The 24,632-nt window shown below is 51.9% G+C and overlaps 1 protein-coding gene across 1 annotated transcript; it reads right to left on the reverse strand.

Moving 5' to 3' along the window:
• Positions 1-3,618: 3,618 nt before the first annotated feature.
• On the reverse strand, positions 3,619-19,521 carry URM1 (ubiquitin related modifier 1; the record flags this gene model as incomplete). Its single annotated transcript, XM_079544812.1, has 5 exons — positions 3,619-3,844; positions 4,526-4,574; positions 5,589-5,670; positions 16,865-16,935; positions 19,487-19,521. 5 exons carry the CDS (start codon positions 19,519-19,521, stop codon positions 3,776-3,778), a joined length of 306 nt encoding a protein of 101 aa, XP_079400938.1. The 3' UTR covers positions 3,619-3,775.
• Between the last annotated feature and the right edge of the window lie 5,111 nt (positions 19,522-24,632).

The raw sequence follows: 24,632 nt of genomic DNA on the forward strand, positions 1-24,632 counted from the left end.
GCCTCCGCCGCCGGGTCGGGAGCGCCGGGGATGCGGGAGTCCGTCCGTCCGTCCGACCGCCCCTCCCGCAGCCCGGCTTTGCCCCGGAGGAGCGGGGGGCATCGCGGGGGAAGCGCCGGCAGCGGGCCGGGATTTTCCCTCGTTGGAAGAGGGGGGGATTTGTTCCCAACTTCGTGGGAGCCGCTCGGTGAGAAGGGGCCGGGGGCAGAGGGGAGGGGGGGCAGAAGCTTGGATTTTTGTTCTTTTCTCTTCATTTCTTCTTTTCTTCATACATTTTTTTTTTTTTTTTTTAATTCTTAATTTTTCATTTTGCTCCCTTCCCGTTTGGGCAATTCGTCAATTTCGGCGGTGTTCGAAGTGCCCGAATTCTGCGGGCGATGCGGTTGCGAGCGGCCGATTCTCTCTCCGAAGCTGCGGCGGTCGGCAGTGCGGGGCCGGGGGGAGGAGTGGCGGGATGTCGCTCCGTGCCCGCATCCCGCAGCCATCGGGAGCCCCGCACAGCCCCGGGGGCACCGCGCCCCATCGGCAGCAGCCGACCCCGCGCCCCGCTGCAGAGCGGCCGCTCCGGGCGGCTTGTACCGCTGCTTTTCGTTTGCTGCTTTTTAAGTATCATTATAATTCTATTTTTATTTTTATTTTGGCTTGGTGTCGGTTTAATATTTTTAAGGGCCGATTTTTTTTTCTATTTTTTTTTTTATTTTTCACTTTTTAAATTTATTTTTATTTTTATTGTTATTTTTTTTTTTTTTAGGAGGGGTAGAAACGAGTTGTCGGATTGAAACCCCTCGCGGTGCCATTCGATGGTAACGGGGGTGCGGAGCTCCAAAGTTGGCGGAGCGGAGCCGCAGAGCGGTGCCGGGTCGGGGCCGCCGTGTGCTTCTTTTCCAGGGTCGCACCGAATTTTCCCCGGCGGATCCCCGCGAGTCCGGGACGGGAATCTCTGCTCCTGATTGTCCAAACGCAATTCTTGTGCGCTGGAGCCGTACGAACCAAGAATTGTGTCTGGACATCTGTAGCAGAGATTTCAACTTCACCGGCGGGGCCGAGGAACGGCCGCGAGGCGGAGGAGCGCCCACCCGAGCGCCGGAAGGTAACCGACCCCGAGCGGTGCGGGAGAACGATTGGAAGGAAACCAAATAAACAGCGGTGGCGATGCTCACCTCTCCGCTCTGCCGGCTGCTTCCGTCCTACCGCGCCTCAAAGCGCCGCCGCACCGGGGCCGCTCGCGGGGACCGCGGCCGCCGCAGACCGAACCGCGGCGGAACCGGGAGCGCTCCGGCGGCTCCGCGGGGCGGCTGTGGCCGCGCTGCCCGACCCCGCGGCGCCCGCGCTCTTTAGCCTTTCGCCGTTTCTATTCTAAACGCGGTTCTGTTTCATTTCATTTCTTCCTGCGGACGCGCTGCGTACCCGTGAAGCCGCTTCCCCCCCTCATCCTCCTCCTCCTCTTCCTCCCCCCCGGAGCCTTCGGCCCGGCCCGGCCTCGCGGAGCTCCCGGAGGCTGCGGGGCGCACGGGGACGGGGAGGGCCGAGCGCCGGGCGTGGAGACGGGAAACGGAGCGGGGATGCGGCCGTCCCGCTCGCCTCGCAGCCCCCGTGAAAGCGCGACCCGGAGCTTTTCACAGCGAGGCATTATGAGCCAAGCGCACTGCCGGGGCTGCCAAGGAAACCCGGGAGGAGGAGGGAAGCATTACAGGATCCGAGCAGAATTTCGCTAAGAGCCTATGTAGGACAAAGCCGGAGGCTAAGGATGTTTTAGAAGGGTTTTATTGCAGAAACTTTGCCACAGGGTTTTGCCGTATCCCTCTTTTCCCCTCCCTTCGCCCGGCTTCCCTCACCCCCACATCCCCAGCAGTGATTGGCAGCTTTTACTACGGCAGAGGCTGAGCCACTTTGCTGTACCTGCGCTGCCCAGGAAGGAGCTCGGCCTGTCAGCCGGGGGCATCAGAACAGAAAAGCTCAGCCTAAAGCAGAAATGCAGCACCGAGGCAGAGCGGGCGGCAGCGCTGAGGACAAACCTCCTTCCTCAGTCGGGTTTGAGGCCGTTTGAGCAGGTTTGCCGTTTGTCAGCCGGCTCCCCCCATCACCTGGAATCCCCCTTGCATTCCCCCCATCCAACAGCACCTCGGGCAGAGAGCTCAGCGCAGAGAAGAGCCTGTGGTCTGTCTGTGCCATTTACAAATAGCACAAGCTGGACTCGAGCTGCTGTGCCTGGGTTTGGAACAGGCTGACTATCGGTTCGCTCTCAGTAATGTGCTCTGAAGTTGAGGCTTCTCAGCTCTGCAGCCCACGGGTGCCGGGAGCTACGCAGTTATAGAGGAGTGAACGTGATGGAGGAGTCAGCAGAGGTCAGACAGGGAATTATTCTTTGGCAGCCCCCCGGCGCAGAGCAATGAGCAGCGATGGGGCCGGGCTGCCCAAGCAGGCGCTGCAGCCCCGCACTGCTCACTGCCCTCCTCGGCAGCTCGGGGAGGTGGAGGCAACGGCAGTGCAGGTCAGTTCTGAGGGGCACAGGGAGCAGCTCACGGCCTCGCTGAGCCCTCAGCCCCGGCAGCAATGCTGCAGCTGGGAACCACTGCGTGTGCATTCCCAGAGCCACGTGGAAACATGGGTGAGTGGGGCTGAGAGCGCAGGAAGGGGCGAGGAGGAAACACAGCAGCACTGTGCAGGCTCGTGGTGCCGACAGCATCCTCAGTGATCCCTCCCCTGCCCTCTCACCGTGCCATCCTGGCTGCCATGCCCCGCTGCACTCACAGGAGAGAAGCCTCCCCTCCCACCAACAGAAACAGTTACCAGCTGCTCGTTTCTCTTCCCTGCTCTCAACGCTTTCCCTGCGCTCAGGCCTCGGCCTCCTGCTCCGCCCAGCCTGGCAGCAGGAGTGGTCCTGCAGAGCACACAGCCCTGCCACGGTGCCACCCAGCAGCAGGGCAGCTGTGAAGCCGCCCCCTGGCTCCACGTCCCTCTGGGAGCAGTGCAGCTCCCCGCTGCTCCACGCCAGCACGGAATGAAACCAAGGCTGATCAATTCTGTCCATCACGTTGACAGAAAGATAATTTGTTGCCCTTATCTCTCTGCGCTGTCTTAGAGCAGGCGTGGGTTTGTTTACCCTCCAACCAAATGGTTGTAAATTGACGTTTGTTGGACTGGTGCAGCTCAGGTATGCAGGAGGCATACAGAGTCAAACAGAACTAAAAATGCCTATTTGCCTACTTCCCATAGATAAACAGTAAGACAGGTGGAGAGCCAGTACAGAGGGCTCTGCAGCTCTAATCTCCACCACCTCACAGAAGAGCTAGTAAAGTCACCTCCCATTTCCTAGCACTTCACGTATCGTCCTTCCCCAGGCGTCTCTGTAGCTGCTGCAATAGCCTACATGACACTGAGTGTTTTGCAGAAAGAATCCCAGCTCCTGGCACTAAACAGAGGCACTTTGCCTTGCCTCAAGGCAGGCACACCTCCCCCAGGACGCCTACATAGATGCCCAGCACACCTCTCCCTTCTGTTACAGAAACACACTGTTGCACGTGCAGCGGGTGCCCTCTGCTTGTTAAGGTACCTGGAAGTGTGGTCAGGAGAGGTGAAATGACCAAAAGATGGATGCTGTAGCAGTATGCAGCAGGCTGTGTGCTGACGGGGCTTTATTTGGATGTCTGTTAACAAGTGAACGTGGTGGGATGGTGCAGGGATCAGGCACAGACAGCTCGAGAGAGGTTTGGGTGGGTTGAGATGTTTGTTTGCCCAAGGGTTCAGATTCACGTCCTCTTCTTTTTCCAGGAGTTCACCCACCATGTAACGTCGAGATGAAAAGCACATTATCCTGGTCCTGGAGTTTATAATCCAGCTCACCCTGCAGGCCAAGAAAAAAATGAGAAATGGTTTAAATGTCACTTCCAAATACTAGCTGCAAAGAGAAAACAGCTCATAAAAAGATGGTGAGTGTTCAGGGAGAGCTGAGAGGGACAGAGCAAGGCTTCTATCTTAAAGAAAGCAAAGGCGAGAGCGATCAGAGAAGGAGCTGACATTCATTATCCCAGGAACACACCAACCTCTGGACCACAGTTTTGACAGAACAGGTGGTTGCCTGAGGCAGGAAAATAGTTAGGGACTGTTTGTTGTCTGAGACAGTGGGCTGAAACTGAGGAGTGCTTTAACCACCTCCTTTTTGGGGAGGGATCTCCCCAGGGCTGCCTTCACGTGCTGGGAAATGCCTCACAGTCTGAAGACTGCTGGGGGCTGCAGGCCTCTACCCAAGGCAGCCTGGTGCCCTCCAGGCTGTTACCCCACATGGGGCCAGAGATCAGGGAGCACCTCTGTTCAGACCTGCGCTGACTGATGAGACTCAGCAGCTTAGATTGAAGCTTCCCAACAGTGGTACGACACAGGGAGTAAGATCCCTGCCTGCCCCCATTCCCTCTCAAATACTAGATGCTCTGCTTGGGGCAAGAATGAGAAATAGCCTCTGAGAGCAACCACAGAACAGACAGAGCAATATTTTCAACAAAGAAAGTCAAACGGAGGGAGTACAGACCATTAGTTCCCAGTCTGCGTCGTTGATGAGCACCAAAATTCCTGGCCTCCTGCAGAACACAGAAATAATTAGGATACAGGGCTGCTAAAAGCTTCACAAATAGTTAAGAACGAGGGATGTTAAAGCACAGATCACACGCTGACTGCCTATAAAGCCAAAGAGAAAAAGGAACCCTAGCATGGAGGTAGAAACAGGTACAGTCTGTGCCCTTTCTAGATCAAAGAAAGGGGAGACAGGAGTAATCCCAGAGCTCATTTGAATCAAAATGCACCATTCCTGAGGATGCTCCAGGATGACTCCATTTCCGAGGTAGAAAAGCCAGGTAATTAAACCCACGCAAACAGCAGAGCTGGATGCAAAAGCAGGGAAAGCTCTTCTGGTGCCGCTACCAGGGCACTAAACGCCCGAGATCCACTCACAGCCCCTGATTACAGGCAAAGGGATTCCCCCTCTTTGATCTTCAGTGTCCTGCAGTTGTCTCTCCTGTTACCAGGGGACCTGGCACAGCTTCAGCTCACAAAGATCCATGACAAATGATGAGCACCCCCAGCGCCACCCGGCCGTCAGGGAGGCTCTTTGCACGGCTCACTCTGCTCCATTTCTCTGGACTTTTTTTTTTTCCTTCCCCTCCACGAGGCTGCCCCCATTTTGACAATAAAAATACATTTCCCAGCAGAAATATTTGTTGGCACTTCTCCGAGCGGCTGCTTTGGTCCCAGCGATGTCAGCAGGGAGCGGGCAGAGCTGCTCACATGCCTGCAATTGAGGATACACGAGCCGTGCTGCTGCAGGTGACAACAGAGGGATTACAGGTGGTCCTGCTTTGCGTTTAAGGCTGAAGGATTCGGGGCGAGGGCTGCAAAAAGACAGACATGCTCTGCATGGAGCAGTGGGAGGTAGAGTTTGGAGCTGCTTCCAAACAAGGGGATTCCCTCCCAGGATCACCTTAGCACAGCCCGTGTTTTCGTGGGTGTCAACTTCATGAAACCAACATGAAAAACGCATTCCAAACCGTGGGCGCCAGCAGGGAGAGAGACACGAGGAGTCGCGCAGCTGTACTCACACAGATTCCCCTTGCATAAATAATTCCGGCCGTTCTTTCAGCAGATTCTGTTTGATCCACTTTAGCAGGTTTCTGATATCCCCTGGAAGGGAAAAGGACAGCGATTTACAGCCGGCTGCTCCCAGGCAGCGCCACCACAAAGCGAATGTTCATCCACAGCAGAGACGGTGGGGGACACGCGGGGCAGAGGGGCAGAGCTGCACACCTCACACCACAGGAGGAGGTAACAGAGCTGCCCCTTAGCAGCACGCAGCCCTGCACCCAGGCACTGCAGGTACCAACAGCAGCAGCACGTGAGCTGTGGGGCACGAGAGCGCATCCAGCCCTGCCTTACACACACACTGACCACGACTGCCATGGTTTGGACACCTGGGCTGCTGCCCAGCACTGCACTGCTGTCACACCGTGCTCCCCACGCCGTCCCTCGCCCTCCCCACCAGCTCCCTCCCTCTGTGCTCCGTGCTTACGGCTTCCTTATTAAAGCTCAGCCTTTATCTTTCCATTTCAGTAGGTGACAGGGAGGATTTGTCTTCATGTAAAAGGAGGAGGAGACACCGCTGGCGGGTTTTTATAGTATCAATTTTACTTTGTGAGGCAAAAACAATTTCTTTAGCGATAGCATCAGTTAATTTCCTATTGGAGAGGTGAGAAGTGATGGTGGGGGGGCACAATCCGTTACAGGGTTTACAGAAGCTGACAAATTGCAATGTGCAGTTCTCCTGTATTCTCCTCTGTATTCCACCCTTCCACAAACCACTCTGTCATTCTGAATCCACAACCAGTCATTCTCCTGGGGTTCCTTTAACCAGCCCTTGGAAAGCCCCCAAAGAGCTCTGTTTGTTTTAGAGGTGTGAGGAAGCCCCCCGGAGGCACAGTGCCCCAATGGGGGCTGCAGCTGCTGTGGGCAGCATGGGTCCCACATCTCCCTGCCATGCATCACCCACCTTCAGCAAAAACAAACACTCATAGCAGCTCAACTCAGTCTGTGACACGCAATGGGATCTGATGGCATTGTGGACACTTTGCAGAGCTGGGGTTCTTCCGAATAACGTCACCCCTGCAGCAGATGGAGATCTTTATTCCCAGGGAAAAGGGGAGCGGGATCCTCCACGACCTGCTCCATCCCCCCACCTCGTGTCCCTGCTCTGCACACCGACCGCAGCGTGGGGCTGAGGGGAGCAATGGGGATCACTGTTCTGCACAACTGCAGCTGAAGGAGTTGTGTGGGACTGGATTGCCCCATAATGATATGCAAGTAGGAGCACAAAATAGACCATTTTCTGCTGCTTTGATATCTACAGACACTGGAGACAGGAGCACACTCAAAGGTACACCGTGCCGGCCAGAATGAGAGCTAACTGTGTCTCTTGTGCTCTGAAAAATGCTGCTGCAACACCGAGCCCTCAGGATCCCACACCCAACCCCTCCTGCTTTCCATCACTGAGCTACGAAGGCTGGAGCGGAAGGAAGATGGAGAGGAGCCTTCGGGAGGAGGGCTGGGGGGGCACAAAGGGAACACCGGTCCTCCACAGCACCGCCTGCGAGCTGATTCATATTTATGCACTTGCAGCAGGTCACACAACAATGAGCTGTGCCATGCACCGTTCTCCTTGCATGGAATAAGCAGCCCTTTCCTCTGGGACCTTTCGGGAGAGATCATTTAAACAGAAGCACGCTGCACCAGCTGGATAAAAGGCAGCCACCTCGGAGCAGCCTGGGCGGAGGGGCTGATTTATGGGAGGCTGCACTGGAAGGCTCCCTCACCCCTTTTCCTTCCATAATAAACGTTATTTTCAGCCCCACCTGAGCCTATGTTCATTTACTCCTCCCCAGCAGTCATGTACACGGATACTGGAGGGAAAAACAGACGCCCTGGCCATGCGTGGAGCTTCCCTGCTCCAGGCAGCAATGGAAATGAAGGCCCCTTCTCTACAGCCAACCTTAAGACATAATACTTTCAGCTGCTTTCTCAGCACTGATTTCAGCCCCCCCCTCCCCCCCCACCTTCATGTCTTTACATTCTGTGCACTGATATTACTCGAACAAATCAATTATAAAGGATGAAAAATGACCACAGCCACACCAGAACCATCTCCCACAAGTCAGATATTGAAAAGGAACAAAATTGCTTCCATTGCAAGTGGGCCAGGGAGGAGCCATCTCACAGCTCAATGCCTTGAATAGAAGTCTTGATCAGCAGCTCAGGATCCTACATGGTATCACGATGGAAATAATAAGAGGTAAATTACAGCACAACTGCTTATCTCTTTTATGTGACGTATGCAGCGTTCCTAAGACATTTTCTTTCCACGCTGTCCAGCCCTGGCTTCCAGCTCGTTGGGCTGAGGATCTGCTGTGCAAACAGCACGTCCTGCACAAAGGATGTAGAAGGAGTCAAAAAAAAAAAAGACATTACCCTGACCTGGGCAAGCACCGCATCAGTCTGCATTTATACTCCTGCCGGGGCTCCAAGTGCCCCCTCAACAGCTACTCACAGGAGTGCACTGCACTGCGCGTGGCTGCAGATGTGACCATGGAACTGGGGCTGAGAGAGGCTCAGGTGAGCACTCTGCTCCTGCCCCACCAGCTCATCACAGCAACGATGGATCCGTTTTTATATCGCTGCATGGTGTCAGTGAAATCCTCCTGGCAGCCTGCTCCGTTTAATTCACAGCAAATACCTGCACCAAAACCCCACTCCAGTTACCATGAACTGTCCTTGCCATTGGCAGCATCAGCAGAGCGGGAGGCTGACATATTCCCAAACTGCAAAGGAGGGACTGAAGCACATGGTAGGAAATCCCTCTCTCATTTGTATACAGAGACAGCTCTGCTGCCTGTGCTCGCACTACATCAAACCTCTCCAAATTCTCGGGAAAAATAATCTAAAGTTAATTAAAAAAAAAAAAAGAAAAACTGACAAGCGTTTGAGAAAACTGCTTAGTTCAAGTGCACAGATGGGAGCTCAAACCCACAACACATACATAAAACAAATCACCCAGCGAAACACACAGCTCAGGAAAACCAAGAGTGTGCGTGCAGTGACACAAAGTCATTGGCTCCTCAGGCAGGCAGACAGGATGCAGGGACTGCAGTGAGCCTGCAGGCACAGACCCATCAGCGGCTCGCCACCAGCCCAGCTGCATTGCAAACACTGCTGGTCGTGGTGGAGAGAAGCTCACAGCCTGCCCCGTCCTCCCGCATGTCCTCTGAGGCCCTCTGCGTTACCCCAGCTGTTCGTTGACAATGAATCTGCTGAGCTTCCTCTGCAAGAGGAACGCGCCTGGGGCTCCATTTTAGTGCTGCCTGAAACAAGAGCACAGCTTCGTTTGCACCCTCAAAAGCAGGGCTGAAATCCACAGATCTTCCTGGGGTCTCTCAAACCTCCTTGGCCTGACGGGTTGGTCAGTGAGATCTCAGCAGAGAGGGCACCCACCGCGTGCACAGAAAGCAGGTGCCTGGAATAAGGAACACTGAGCTGTGTTACGCTATGAGAACCTCACGCTGAACCCGTGAATACACAGAAACACAGAAGGATTCTGCACAGCTGGTAGCAGTGGACACGATCACATTCACACACACACACTGCTCAGACACTTCCATGTCCCCTGCTTTATAACCCACATCCAAAGCGGCACGCAGCACCTGAAGGGCACCCGGAGGGAGTCACCGCCCCTGTGTCTGGCCCTGCTAAGAGCTGGGAGCTTATTTCTGAGAGAGAGGAACCTCTAACGGGTGAACCACGGAAAATTCCCTTCTGGTCTGTAATAAAGAAGATATATGCGGCACTGGTCACTAAGGGGTCAGTGCTGCAGGAGCACGGCGCTTTCCTGGGCCGCCTCACGGACACCTCCCCATGGGGTACCGTTTCTTTGACCCAGCATAAGATCATTTATCATACTGACCATGGCTGAGCTCCAATTTGCTGAGGTCACTAACTCGGGACCAGCGCCGCTCCACCCACATTCTCCGCCACTGGCCTGTAACCATGACAAAGCCCCTTCCCTGCCGCTCCTCTGCCTTTATTCCCCCTGCCCGCATGGAAATGGATGGAAAGACAAGCTGCATCCCCCTTTCCCTGCCCAAGCAGCTCGATTCCCCCACAGCCACCCAGCTCCCCACTCCCTCCAGGTAAATGCCTTCCTTCCGTGTACTTCTGAATCTCACAGCACTCTGAGAGAGCTGCTACAAAACCCCACCTGAGGGGCCCTCCAGGCTCCCATCTGAAATGCAAATCTCCACCGAAGCAGACGATGGTGTGCCATAAACTGCAGAAGACCTGAAACGGCTCAGAGAAATGGAGCCACAGCAAAAGGGCTGCTCACTGCGCAGAGCAAGGAGAGCAAAATCCATTTTCTCTGACAAGTGCACATCCTGCCACGTAGTGATTTAGCGCTATGGAAAAAATTAGGGGGTAACTACAGCCAGACACAAGAGAATCCCAATCCTTCCCCTCACCCGCTCTCGTCTGCTTCCAAAACCATCAAGCTCTTGCTTCTCTATTTTTTAATTGTGCTGCAATGTCCTTTTTCACTTCTCAGCCAGCAGAGACCCCCCAGCAGAGCTCTTCTCCACCCCGACGGCCCATACAACAGGCAGGGATCACAGGGCTCTTCCACTGCCTGCTGCTAGACAGCGACTCAGATCCCACCATCCTCTCAGCACTGTGTTTCCATCACAACTCCCACAAGCTGCAGAAGAGCTGCTTGGGATCTTTTGCTCCCAGCAGGCTGCTGGGAGGAGAACACAAGTTCATGGGATCCCCAGCCCAGCATTCTCCCCATCCATCAGCTCCCAGCACCAGCAAGCAGCTCCGAGCTGATCCTCAGGGTAAACCTAATCCCTCCACATTTCCAAAGTCAGAGTATCTAATCCTGTAACACCCCACGCTATTGTCAGTTCAGTCTCCCAAATAAATGCCAGCACACCAAACTGTCTCTTTTCATTAGGATCACAGATCACCAGTGCTGGTCCAGAGTCCTGCCTCTCGTGCAGAATTGTCAAAGGAAGGAACCAGGAAAGCCTGAGACTGGAAGATCAGGAATCACAGGCATTAAAAACAGCAGATTAACAGCTCCTGTGATTTCATCCCTCTAGCAGTGCAGAATTATTGGCCACAAAAGACCACCTCGAGCTTTGCCCACTCTGATCTTGCATCGCTTGAGCAATGCAGCCCTGCTACCAAACCCCACAGAGAGCATGCCACAGATCCAGCAGTTCCTGCAGTCAGAAATCTTCCTTCTACACACCAAACACCCACTGCTTCACTCCTATCCATCCATGCTGGACGATACTGCATCACCCTGACAATAATCTGCCCGTCCCTGTGATAAAGGAGATACCCCACCTCATCGCTTTTCCACTCATTTATTCTGCTTAACCTTGAATGTTGCTGGCTAATTTTTTTTTAAAGCTGCTCAGGAAGACAATTCAGAGGATGCATTGCCAACTGCAGGCGTGACGCTCAGCCGGAACCCATCAAACTGAAATCTCTCCTCCCTCACATTTTCCTGGCTTGTGGATTTTGTGCACGTGCAAAGAAGGAAAACCCTCTCAGTACCACCTGAGGCTACGGGAGCTCATGTGAGACCCCAGGAGGAGGTCCTGCAGGAGCTGCAGAGGGATTCCCCACAGCCTGGCAGAGGGAATCCCCAGGGCTGGGCTCTCCTGGCATTGCCAGCTGGAGAGGAAAGCTCCTGGAAGCAGGCTCCTTATCCCCTTCCAGCCTTGCTGGTGGTTACTGGACATTCTGTTGGATGAGTCAGTGTCACAGCTCAGTGACCGCCGTGATTTTATTCCTCCACATACAGAAATCAAGCAGAGTACCAGCTTCTGCCTCTCACTTTCGGGCTCAGAACCGCTCGGCCATTATCAGACTTTCATACAGGGCAAGCACCATTAAACCGATTCCTGCCCACCCAGCCCAGCCACCCCCACAGATACTCCAAGCCCCACAGTCTTACTTGAAAGGGGAAAAGAAAGGGCCAGTGAGATGATCAGGGTGGAAGAGAGGGGGGGTAAGATTTACAAGTGAATGGAGGTAAGAATGGAGCAGTTTGTGGGATAAAGGGGCTGCAGAGGGAGCTTTACAGATGTGCAGAGGGACGGCGGCTCATTGTTTAATTAAGCAGAAAGTGGCTCTTTTGAAAAGCAATTTTGCACAGGAGCTCTGAGCTCAGCAAACAACTCCTGCGAGTGAGGGCAGGAGGAGAAAGGAACAGCTGGCCCAGAGCCGTGTGAACCGCATGCTAAGCGGTTTAAAGGGCCCGGATCCTCCTCCCAGCCCTGCTCCGCTGCCACCCTCTGAACAGTGCTGTCAGCACCGCAAATCCCACCGAGAGAAAAGAGAGAGCGGAGGGGGGGGCCTGGCACAGAAAGGTTATCCTACTAGGTGCCTGCACTGCAATACAGCGGCTGGGAAGGAGGGTGGAAAAGCCAGGCTTTGTTATCGCAGGGATTTGGTCACACAGAAGAGCTGGATTCTTGGTGCCTGGGAAGCTCCTTCCACAATGAGCCCTGGGATGAGCTGATCGGCAGCGCGGCCTCCTGGGAGAGAGCCGGGCTGCTCCTGCGAGGCTGCCGGCATCCCCTTCCCTGCCTCAACACAGCAACCTGAAGCCCCAGCAAGGAGCAGAGGGCAGGGATGCTTCATCTCACCGGGCTGCTGGCACTGTGGCTGCTGGAAAGAGCGGCCAGGCCCCGAGCCGAGCCAGTGCAGGCTGAGATCCCAGCCAGTAGCTCACCTTCTCCCTGTCCCAGCAGATAATTACCTGCCTAAGAGATGGCTGCTGAGACCTGCAAGTAGTACAGCGTGGTTAGAAAGTTGCTGGCTGCAAGAGATCTATGGGTTTCCATCAACCCGCTTGACCAAAACCACTTGTACAGTGAGTTTAGAACAAGTCTTAAAACACTGGGAATGAAAACCAGGGCAATAAATGCATTCCAGGGTTTTACTAACTTCACACACTGCCCTGTAACAGTGCTGGGCATTACAACTGACACCACCCCCCCTTCTGATTTCACAGCCTTTTGGCATAGCACCCACAGCTCCGAGCACACGCCGTATGTTTAAGCCTGTAACACAGGTCTGATCTCTCGGGATCCCCGGGCTCTTTCTGAGCAGATGAATGCTCCCAGCAGCCCTCCATGCTGTGCAGAACAAGGCCCCTGGAACACAAAGCTCTTGAGGAGCAAATTGTGCTATGGGGATTTTAACATAAGCAGCGCTTGGCAGATTATTTTAATTTTCCCTTAAAAAAAAAATAGATTAGCAACAAGGTTGTTTCCCCTGAGGTTTTGGTAAAGGGAAACCACACACAATTACCAAAGATACATAAAAATGTATCCTTCCAGACTCCTATGTGCCAAAACATGGTGAACTCTAGATTTGCTCAGAAAAGCCAAGTGATCACTGCTGACCGAGGCACCATCCGAAACCACGGGAGAATTCGGAACTGGGAGGCTGGGAACCTGCAGCACAACAGAGACATTACGAACAGCCCCAAACCCCAGCACAGGGCCCAGCAGAAAGACCTGTCAGCGCCCTTCATCATCCGACGCCGCGGATCTAACCCTGAAATCACCACAAGGGTTAAGTGATGCCAGCAGCTTCCTCCCCTCCCAACAGCATCCACGCAGTTCGCATGGCCACAGACAAACCCAGCACTGTGAGTCCCAGCGAGGTGGAGGAAGGAGCTCCGACGTGGCTCGCGGAGCAGTCGTACAATGATCCATTTGATTACTGAAGCACTTGGTTAAATTACTGTGGCCTGTTTCAGGAGGGAGCTGCCAAATACATTTTCAGATTTTAATTTAGGGTTTCTCTCTTTTATGCTCCATTGTCTCTAATAGCCTCTTAGACGCTTGAAAATAAAGTTGATCTCCCTGCCAATTTAATACTCTCTCCATGTGACAACTACCGTTATTCCCCCAGCTGCTTTCTCCCCCACACACTGTTTTTATACAGAATAAGCCAACGGGGCACTAATGCCTTTAGGTCCTTTAACAGCATTATCAGTGAGATCATCAAAACAGCCGGCGACTTGGGACAAGATTCTTGCTTAACTTCAGGTCCTCTCTGCAGCAGCTCCAAAAGATTGCACAGCCCTGCACTAAGCGTGGCTGGTGGAACTCTGTCCTCCCATACAGCTGAAATGCACCTTTTTCAGTTCCTGCTTGGCAACTTCAACATGCAGGCCAAGGCAGCTCCGCTTTGGAAATAAAGAACTGCTGTTTTATCGACGCTGTAAGGATACAAAAAGCCCCTTGGATAATAAAAATAGGTCCTGCCACATGGCCAGACCCCTGGTGGCTTGCTCTTGTCCCACTTGCAGCTTTCTTCCTCCTGCCTTTCCTAATCCCTCCAGGATTCCATCCTCAGGCATCAGAAAAGGACAGGGAAACAAACCTTGAAAAGTTAACTGGCTCTGAAACCCACCTGTCTTCTCCTTAGTGCTTGTCGCCAGGAGGAAGGAAATGGCCACACAATCATTTGTTGAAGTAATTATTATTATCATTAGTAGAATGCTGCCCGTGTCAACTACAGAGCATTTCCCCCCCCCCCACATAAATACTGGCAGAAATTTCTTCATACAGTTTTCCACCTCCCCTCATCTCTGGGATATATATAAAAACGCCTAAACAAATTAAAACACGTCCCAGAGAGAGCTGCTCTGCATAAAAGGAGGGCAAAGACAAAAATAACTCAGAAGGAAAGGAAGAGTGGGATAGAGAGGGCAAAATGGCCAAAAATAAGGCTGGCAGCTAATGAAATCAGCTAAAATGGGGCTTCGAGTGCAGGTCTTGGAGCAGTACTCGTACTACAACTCTTTCCCCAGAGTACTGAGTGGTGAACACAAAAGGAAAGGTAAGCAACAGGACACAGCATAGTGCTGAGCTGTTTCTCTAACCATTATAATTGTGGCTGCACAAGGGCAGCAGGGAACACACCACATGCATCTTTATTTACACAGAGACAGTTGAATTAAACTTTCTTTCCGTGAATGAGGAAAACAGATGGTGTTGGGAACAGTGCACAATTGCGAGGATTTACCAAATTTCTTATTCAATTCTGCTAATTTCTCACTTTAACAACATAATTCCCATCCAGAGTACTATGACAGGTGTCTCCAGTGACCCCTTACTGTCAGGCTTTAAACCCACATCTGCACAGCCCATCCTCATGCTCAGTGTCAATATTGCAACAGCATCGGCTTCACAATTCAGTGTCTGCTCCTGAGCTGCTGCAGTGCACAGCCAGACTCAGAACTGAAACCACCCTGCCATCTAATACACATAGAATCATAGAATCACCAAGGTTGGAAAAAACCTAAAAGATCATCCAGTCCAACTGTTCACCTACTACCAATAGCTCCCACTAAATGGTTTTAGTGGGATGTGTTGTCCCTCAGCACAACATCCAGCCTTTCCTTGAACACCCCCAGGCTCGGTGATTCCACCACCTCCCTGGGCATCCATTCCAGTGCCTGACCACCCTTTCCGAAAAGTAATGCTTCCTAATGTCCAGCCTGAATCTCCCCTGCCATAGCTTGAAACCATTCCCTCTGGTCCTAAAAAATGAAACACGAAAACAGCAAGCCACAGACACTATCACATGGGCCCACTGTCCATTCTGCCTCTCTTGTTACAGGGACAGCAGCATCCGCAAAACAAGGCAGAGTGAAAAGCCAGATGCAATAACATCTTAGATTAATCTGGAATGAATCCCTGAAGATCGTGAGTTTGAACCCTGAGACCGAGCCAGATCTTTGGGAAAGTTTAATCCCAAAGGATAAATCCAGCTCTTAGTGAAGACTCGTAGAAGCCTTCCCAGCAACTTCAAGTGGGAGTGGATTAGGCCACACACAGCTGTACTGCCGACAGCCATCGAGCTGGAAGAATTGCTCCTTGGTACCAATTTCCCCCTTCCCCTGGCAGGAATAAACACCCCATGTAATAACCCCTTCCTCCTGAGTGTCTGATCACCGTTTGAATGCTGCTGACACAGTCGATGTCAGTGGGTATCCTAAAATTACAGAACAGTAAAGAAAATGATGCTCTAGCCCCCAGGTTTATGAACCAACCAAGGGAGTCTTCTGGCAGCTCTTTACCACCTTCTGTTCAAGAAACTTACGTGATTTAACAGTGCTGGAACTTAATGCTGAACTCTCTTGTGATACAAGAAATTATCACTACTACTTCAGTAGCAACAGGGGAAAGTTATGCAACATGACTAAACTCACAGCACCAATCAGCATCAGATCCCATTCCTGGATTCACAGTTCCTATCACCAACCACAAGACAGCACACTATTTCAGTGCCCCATTACACCTGAATTACACGTGCTTATGTCCAAGCACTTCCACAGATCTGTAATTACTTACAGGAATAGCAAGAAAATTTCAGGCCTGGATGTTCACAGCGCATAGATCATGGTATTATCCATTCACGAGATATTAATAGTTAACATTCCCTCATGCTTTGTATCTACTCGGCTCACAAGCCCACCCTCAAGTGGCATAAAGCATTGCTATCTAGCTGGAAAAATTCAAAACAAACCTGCAGCAAAATTACACTGTGACTGCAGTAAGCAGAGCCACAGGGAGAAACGAGGCAATACAGCACTTCTCAGTTCTGATACGCCAAATAACAAATCTGAAATGATGACTGTTTATCACTGGGACACTCGGGTCTTTAGCTGAACAGCGTCTTACTTTTTATTGCAGGGAAGGCAACATCAGCATGCCCAGCATCACGTTCAGGCATTAGCTCTGCCATTTGCATCTGTATCACTGGTATAGACTGACTGCATACACTTGAATGTCAAAAAAGAAGGTAAAATTCATAGGTGTTACACTGCTGTACACACACATGTAGCTACAGATAACACACACACACATATATGCACTTCAGGAACCTCAAAAGGGGCAAAGCAGTTACAGCAGTTTCACGTATCGAGAAAGAAGAATGCAGGCACGATAGAAGCACTCAGAGGCTGGTGTGTATCCAGGAGGGGGGAGGCAAAAGGCCTGAGAAAGAACTCGCTTCACAATTGCCTAGAGGACACAGGCAGTGTTCAGATCACCTCTGCCTGGTATTTACTTTGAGGACTACACGGCATCTGCTAAGCTATCCCAGCAACAGCGTGGCTGAAAGTGCTTTCAAAATGCATCGGTACGTGTAAACCAACAGAACTGCTGTAAAACCAGCTTTGTCTCGCACATGATTTTCATTTGTTGTCATTCTTTCAAGTTTTCCAGCAGATTCAGATACTCACAAGGCTCTGGCTGAGAAGGCAAAGTCACCTGATGCTTTTTTACCCCATCGAACAAGAGTTCTGCACCACCTCTGAAATAAAAAGAATTGAAATAAAAAGACTGAGTTTCTGTTCTACTGTCAAAAGGAAGACAGCACAAGCAGGGGATTTTATGTAAATGCCACAGTAAGAAAACAGATCACAGAACCATAAATCACAGAAACTAATTTCGCATAGGATTCTCTTTGCCTTTTTTCCACTCACAAACCACAAGTCCCATGGGGAAGTCACCATCTCCTATCATCACACACAAGAGCTGCAGTCACAGGCCAGGACCTCATGGTGCATCAGCACAGCAGAACAGGACGGCTGCCATCCCACAGAGCTCACAACACGCTGTGTGGTGCCTAACAGTGCCTCTCCCATCAGCTGTCAGCGCTGCTCCAGTACAAACAGTGCTACAGATGCCACATGACGCCACTCTTCTCTACCACCTTTCAGCCTGAAGCCTCACAGGGTTTCACAGAATGTGAAAAATAGTAATATTCTCATGGAATAAATATCTCCCTGGTTTATAAGCAGACAGAGGAAGTGACTCATACGAGGTTACACAGCAAGTCAGAGGCAGGGCCAGGAATCCTCCAGTTCTAGCAACCCTTCCTGACACAGTCACAGCACAGATCCCTCTCATGAGGGCTTTAGCTGGGAGAAACAGGCAGTGATGGTTACACGTGTATGCAAAAAGTCCATCTTCCTCCACTGAACAACCTAACCCCCTTCTCTGACACACACAACTTACCAGCAGGATTAGCCCTACAGAGCAAAGTGAAGGTCTCTGCAACCACAGCTTTTTAAGAGACAAAGTGTGAATTAAACACTGAAGATAAAGAGATGGGCAGGGACAGGAGCTGCCTTCACACCTGAAAAAATGGGATTTAAATTCAGTGCAGATACCTATCTCCTACTCTGGAGACAAAAAAAAAAAAAACAAACAAAGATTTTGGAACTGCAACATAATGAGCTTCAGCAGGTGCCTCATCCATTTTGTGCGGAAAGAAAAAGGAACAACTCTGAATGTCCTGAGCTTTACAGATATAAATAGGTTTTGATGCTGGGAGGCAGCTGGCCAAACTCAGTCTTAGAAAATTATAAACCACTGTGTGAGCAAAAACATGAGGAAACCAGGGTGCCACTGTGCAAAATGTGACACAGAAACTGACAGCGTCAGCTCTTGATTCCAGACCGAACAGCATGGCCAGGCAGGAACTGTTTGGAAATCTACATCTCAAAACTCAACTGATACAGGAAAATGGCCAAGCCGTCCTGAAAGAATGTCACAAAACACTAATCTCACTTTGCCTTTTTTTTTTTCATATGAGATTACATTCTGCAAACCCTTCCTGGTGCCTCACATCTTTTGAAAGCTGCCTCAAGAAAGGGAAGTATTTAGAACAAATAACCCTCACCTGAATATCAACAAAGATACATCCCCACGTTACAAAGTTCCTTTAAATTCAATATCTAGAAATGCCACGCTAGGTTTTCTTGGCTCTGCCATAGAGGAGCACAACAGAACCCTTGTTGTGCCCTCAGCAGCATCACTTATATGCAGCAACTCTCCTAAAGAGCACTCTGTTGGTGTTCTTCCACCAGCTCACAAAAAATAGTTATCTGAAATTTGAAGCAGCAATTATTAACGTGAGCTGAGACTCATGCAGGAGAACAAGTCACAGTAATTATATGAAAAACATTTTTTTATGTAATGAAAACAAGGTCACGCTTTGTTACAGCGGAAAAATGTAGATTGCAAGATAAGGTCCTTCTGTAATGCGCTCGCTGTAGAGAACTCAGCTGCAATTTGTACATAGAGAGCTCATTTATGCATTTCCAAGGGAAGCAAAAACGCATCTCACTCTTCTGGGAAAATTAGGAGAGTTACTGCAGCTGGAAGCAGGAAAGACTGAGGAAAGGATTCTTAAGGAGAGAGGCATTTAAAGGGTTATGACATGTCTGTGTTTGTGAGAGGGTGGGAAAAACCCCATTAATAGCAGCCTTGTAGCTTTTGCTAAAAGAAGGCTTTAACAAATAGCAAAGTATTCTCACAAACACTCTCAGAGTGCCCCACGAGCACTCCAATCTCTAGGCACACAGTGTTGGCAGCGCAGACACTGAGAGCAAAGTGCTGTGCTGAGCCCCACCGTGCTGCCCTGAGCCGAGGGCTAAGACGGAGCACGCAGACAGCACGAACACACGCACACACACACACACACACGTACACAGAGAGAACAGCTGGAAAGCAAGCAGAAAGCCTTTATTAACAATTTCAATAATTAAAAATTATATCATCTATGGGAATGAGGAAAGAGCGAGTAGTGATGCGCAAGCACAGCTCGGCCCTGCGTCTCACACCGCCCGCCGCGGCCTGCTTCTCTGCCGGCCCAGGCAGCCCCAAAGCCCCGCGGCACCGGGCTGCCACGAGCCTGCAGCTCGCTCGCGGCTCCCACAAGGCCTCAGGCTCAGCCGTCGCGCCAAGACCGCTCCGCCTCACGGCCGCGGCCCGCTCTTAATGGAGGAGCCCGGCCTGGCCCCGGCCCTGCCCTCCGCCCGGCCCTGGCCCCAGTTCCCGCCGCCGCCCTCGCTCACCCGAACTCCACCTGCAGCGACACGGGCGTCGCCATCTTGGCGGCGGCGGGCGGGAAGGGAAGGGAAGGCGCGCCCAGGCCACGCCGGAAGTGCCCGAGAGAGCTTCCGGCCGCGCCGCGTTACTGTGGCAACGGCTGGGCCGGGCGGCGGCCTGCGCCCATCGGGCTGCGAGGCAGCCTGGTCTGCTGGCAGCTCCAGCGCAGGCTTTTTAGAAAACACCCAGAACGAAACCTGAAACACCCGTTCTGCATTAAATTCACGTCTTGCCATTCACCAAGTTGTTCTTTGCGTGCTGAGAATGCTTTAGCAATGATCTGCATCAGCAGCTTCCCAGTAGCGAAGCCAGCCTGGCCTTCACCTCGTGCCTTGTAGATGATTTATGTTCCTGTGGGGATGCAGAAGTGGCCAGGCTGGGTCAGCCTGACAGCCACTCCTGCCATCAGCGTGCAAGATGCTGCTGCACATCAGCAAGTGCTCGGCTGCTCGGTGTCCCCTCAGCCTCTAGGATCGCCGCAGCATCGGTCACTGTCCGCACCGCATTAACAGCACGGTGCACATCTGTCGCCCGTTTGTTTCTTCCTCTCATCCCCAGAGGGAGAAAGAAGCACGTGCACAGGCAGACACAGCCATGGTGGTGACAGCTGGGCTGTGCTGCGGCACAGGCTCCTTCCCCTGCAGAGCACACGAAGCACAGGGCGGAACTGGAGGAAAACTGCAGCCCCTTCACCCTCCCTCCTCTAACGCTCCTCTTAGTGGAGGGTTCGGCTTTAAAATATACATGTGCACGTGCACACATTCAGAAAGAAATGTCATATAGATGCATATACATAATGCATTATATGTAACGGGCATAAATTTCCGCAGACAGATTGCTCTACGTTTATGCTAACAGGGGTCAAGGCACGCCTAACCCTGAGAGCAGAAGGTGGTGGTGTTTGTAGCGGCCTTTTGTTCTGGGAGATGAGCACTCTGCTGGCTGGGCCCCAGGAAAGATTCTGCAATTCCCAGCACAACGGGTGCTGCTGCCATTGCTGGGGGTTATGCTATGGCAGAGGCACGAAGCTTCTGCCTGTGGTCTTCTTCCAGAAGTTCCAGTTAGATTTTAGATATCTCTAACGTGAATCCCGAGGCCTCTGAGTACCTCAGAGCTATGGCTCAGGATGTTGAACCAATTGTATGGGAAACAGGCAGAGGAAAGAGACGGCTTAGACAGAAATCTTATTTGTATGCCCTTCAGAAGTGACCGAAGCACTCTGTTTACAAAAGATCTGGTAATCTGAGCTCCAGATCAGTGTTTGTAGTTATGATTTTCTACGAGCTATTCTTCCTGCTTCCAGGAATCATTTGTGAGGCCAAATAATAGCAGAACTGGCTGCTAAAAACCTTGATTCCTGAGCTATAGAAATGCAACAAAATATTACAGATTTAGTGTTAGTGCTTCCTCATAAAGGCAAAAGAAATTAAAAAAAAAAAAAGAAAAGAAAGAGAGAGAAAGAGAGCGAGCAGTAATCATAAATACCAATTTGGCTCATTCAAGCATTCGAAGCTGGTTACTGTTAACAGTTACCCTGGAAATACAGTCAGTGAGCACATGAGCTATGGGGGACATTTTTATGGACGATGTGCGCTTGGGAAGAAGAGCAATTCCCATCTCTGTGCCGGTGCTGAAATCAGAGCATCACAAATTTACCAGCATATGCTTGGGGAGGCGAGTAGAAAGCATGTAATCTCCTCGAGAAAGTGTAGTGCTGATGTTGTTATTTCTCAAGTGCTGTAAGCATTGATGGCATTTGATAATCAAGTACATAAAGAAGGAACAGATAAAGTCAAGGTCCCTGCCTTGCACTTGGTTTACTGTAACACACCGTCCTCTGGTTCGAGCCCCTGGATGTGTCACTGTGCTAACTTAAGTGAAACCTCTGTTTTCTACTCAGTATTTCACATCCTGTCCTTGCTTCCAGGCGCAGTGCAGCTCCGATGCTCCCTGGTCACCACCACGTTTCCCCAGCGGAGCGGAGCTGAGAGGCCTGGCCCTCCCACAAATTTAACTACACCGAACAAAAGAACAGGTTGGAAATTCAGCCTTACAGTAAAGATGGTTTAATTTCTTTTGTCTCAGCCCTCGGTTTTTGGTTTTCAGTTCGCCTGCTTGTTTTCTCCCTTGAGTGCAGAAGGGGCATCCATCCCTCCATCGAGGCAGGAAACGGGTTGGGTTGCCAACACATTTTAGGGGAAACATTCTTTATGAATACAACAGGGCCCAGTGCTACGAGGAAACATTTTATCAGCGAGCCCCAAAGTGACGATTCAATTATTTTTCAATAGAACATCAGGGGAATGCGCCAACAGCTGCTCGCATCCTTCCACACAGCCAGTCAAACTTCAAGGGGAACAACGGACTGCGAAACGGGAGCCATCTCCGAGGCGGTAACAATGGGTTTCCCCGCTCGGGGCTTTGTTTGATTTCCAGTCTCAGTTTTGAACTCCCTCCGTGCGGGGGTAGGACGGGGCGAGGGGGAAGCAGGCAGAGGGGAAGGAGGGTCAGGGGGAGTTAAAGCCTTTTGCAGCCTTTCTCTGCCATTCATGTGATAATTGGGTGTCAAGCAGAGATCAGTAAGATGGAGCCCGGCCTCTGTGCCCGGGTTAAACTGCAGCAGAAAGAAAGCGGGAGCTGAACCGATGGAGGCCTGAATGTCATTAGGGCGGAGGAAGCGGCGCTCCCCCAGGAGCCCTTCTGCCGGGTGCGGGCCGCGGGGCCGCTTCCCTTTCAGGGCGCCCCCGAGAGCGGGCGGACAAAGCGGGAGGGCGGCCGAACAATGGCGCACCCCCGTCTCCACCTTCAATAGGGAGCTCTAAACAGGCGTTTAACCTTCAGAATAGCTGAAAGCGATACTCCAAGCTGAGAACACGGCTCGCCCGCCGCCGTTAGCCTCTTCCTGCGGCCGGGGGCGAGGAGGGAGGCTCCGTCACCGTTGCTTCTGGGGCGCATCCCAGCACCGCAGGGAGCCGCGCAGGGGCGGGACGCATCCTGCTCCGCGAGACGAGGATCTGGGCAGCGGTGCCAATCCGCGAGGGGAAGAGCCCGTCTTCACAGTCCCCCTCATCTGCTGTGCCCGGTGCCACCGGGTCCGTGCTGACAGACCCGAACTGCCCTGAGCTCTCCCACCGCTTGGCCTTGCAGCAGTTGTGCCTGCGGGAGATGTTTTCCACTGACTGAGGAAAGGAGAGTCAAGCCCCGGTTCTTTTGGAAGCCCCACTGAAACGGGACATTGTCAACAACCGAGAAGCATCCGTGCCCTCCCCGCTCCTCACACCCTGCTGTGCGCCACGGGCAGTTCGTCCTGGAGCAGCTCGCAGGCTGAGGCCTTCCGCACAGCACGAGGACACGGCTGCTCCTCGCCCCCAGACAGCGCAGTGCTCTCTGCAGGCCGCCATTCCCCTGGGCTGCCCTGACACCACACCGCTGGGAGCCGAGGAGGCGAAGCCGCTGCCAGCCTCAGGCCTGCTTACACTGGAACTACTCAGGGGAATCACATATTTACATTTGTAAAGGGTGCACCACGACAGGTCCAGAATGTTTCTTAACGGCAAAGCTGTGGGGCCGGCGCTGGGAGGAGCAGGCGGCATTGTGTGCGAGGGCTTCAGCACGTGAAGAGTGGTGGAGGAGGCTGGGAGCCGTGCAGCTTTAAAGCCGCTCACAGGCTCTCAGCAGCGGAAAATAATTTCAGGCAGAATGGTCCTGAGCATCTTGCAGAGCCTCTGCCTGCATTGGGATTGAAATAAGCTCCGGTTTTGCTCACCAAGCACAGCCTGAGCTGAACTGAGAGCTGAAAGAGATGCTGATCAGAGAGAAAGTTACAGCCTTGTTTTTCTTAATATTGCCCCTAGCCAGAGTGAGAGATATGTCAAAATTGGTCATCTCTATGGTGAAAAGCACATTTGGTTTGTAAACCTCTTTGGCTTTGCTTAAATTAATTGGCTAATAACCCAGGAAATGATTTTAATGTTTTCCTAACCTCATGGAAACAGCTTTTTAATTTTTTTTTTTTAATTAAAAAAAAAAAGAATAATACCTCATACTTTCTGTATATTGCTTTTACCTACATGCAGCTGTTGAGGCAGACTTTAGCTTATTGATCAAAGGAGAGAGATAAGTCTCAGGCTATCTCTAACCATACAGGATGCAATTAGTTTCTTCCTTAAAAAAAGCAAAAAGGAATTTAGAACAATCAATCAATCAGACTCAGATTAGGTACCGGCTGCTCCTTTCCAAGCACCTCTTTGCTGGAAGCATTTTTTCCCAGCACTGTCCCAGGGCTCAGCAGTTTATGTGGGGTGGCAGCTTCAGCGGCACTCACATCTAGGTTTCATTTTTCCTCCCTGCTCCAGCCAGACTCTGGTCCTTCTGGCAATACAGACTGATTTTTACTTGCAAACTACTGCCATAATTCTATAAGCTTCCAATGTTATTTGCACCTGCACTGAACGTGCAGTTTCTCTGAATGCAGTTTGCTTGTTTGAATCATAACTTGCTCTCAGACACAGGGAAATGCAGGGCTGCACCTTCCCCGTGCCTCTTCTGGGAGCAGCTTGGCATGCACAGCAGTATGGCTGTTTCTTCTGGGGAGAAAAGTGCTTCCCATACCACTTCAAACCATGTATTTCCAGACAACAGCCCCCAAGACTGCCTTCAGGGAGGTCAGACTCTCACTTGATCTCTGCAGCAGAGTGCCCATCGCATCAGGCTGCTATTCAGCAGTGGTCCAGAGACTCAGGGTAGACCTGGAGCAGCTGCAGTTTCCTCCAGGCAGAGCCTGGGGCACCGTGAATACCCACTGGATCCACGTCCAGCACAATAATAGCTATCCAAAGCTTCCTCTCCGTGCCAGGCAGGATCGGATCCATCCCCACTTTGGTTAACTCATCCCCAGTCCCAGTGCCCTCCCCCTCCCAGAGGCTGCAAGCCCCAGGCTGAGGCTGAGGAGCCCCCTGACACGAGGTGTTTGCTGCTCCCAGCCTGCCCTCCACTGGCAGACTGAGAGAGGAACAGCGTCCAAAAGCGAGACCTGAGCACCTGCTGAGCAGATGGGCATTGTCCCATTCCTGTCCCATACAGCAGCCACCAGCAGACCCTTCAATATGATCC

The sequence above is a fragment of the Tetrao urogallus genome (genome assembly GCF_951394365.1).
Source record: "Tetrao urogallus genome assembly, chromosome: 19".
Classification (NCBI taxonomy): domain Eukaryota; kingdom Metazoa; phylum Chordata; class Aves; order Galliformes; family Phasianidae; genus Tetrao; species Tetrao urogallus.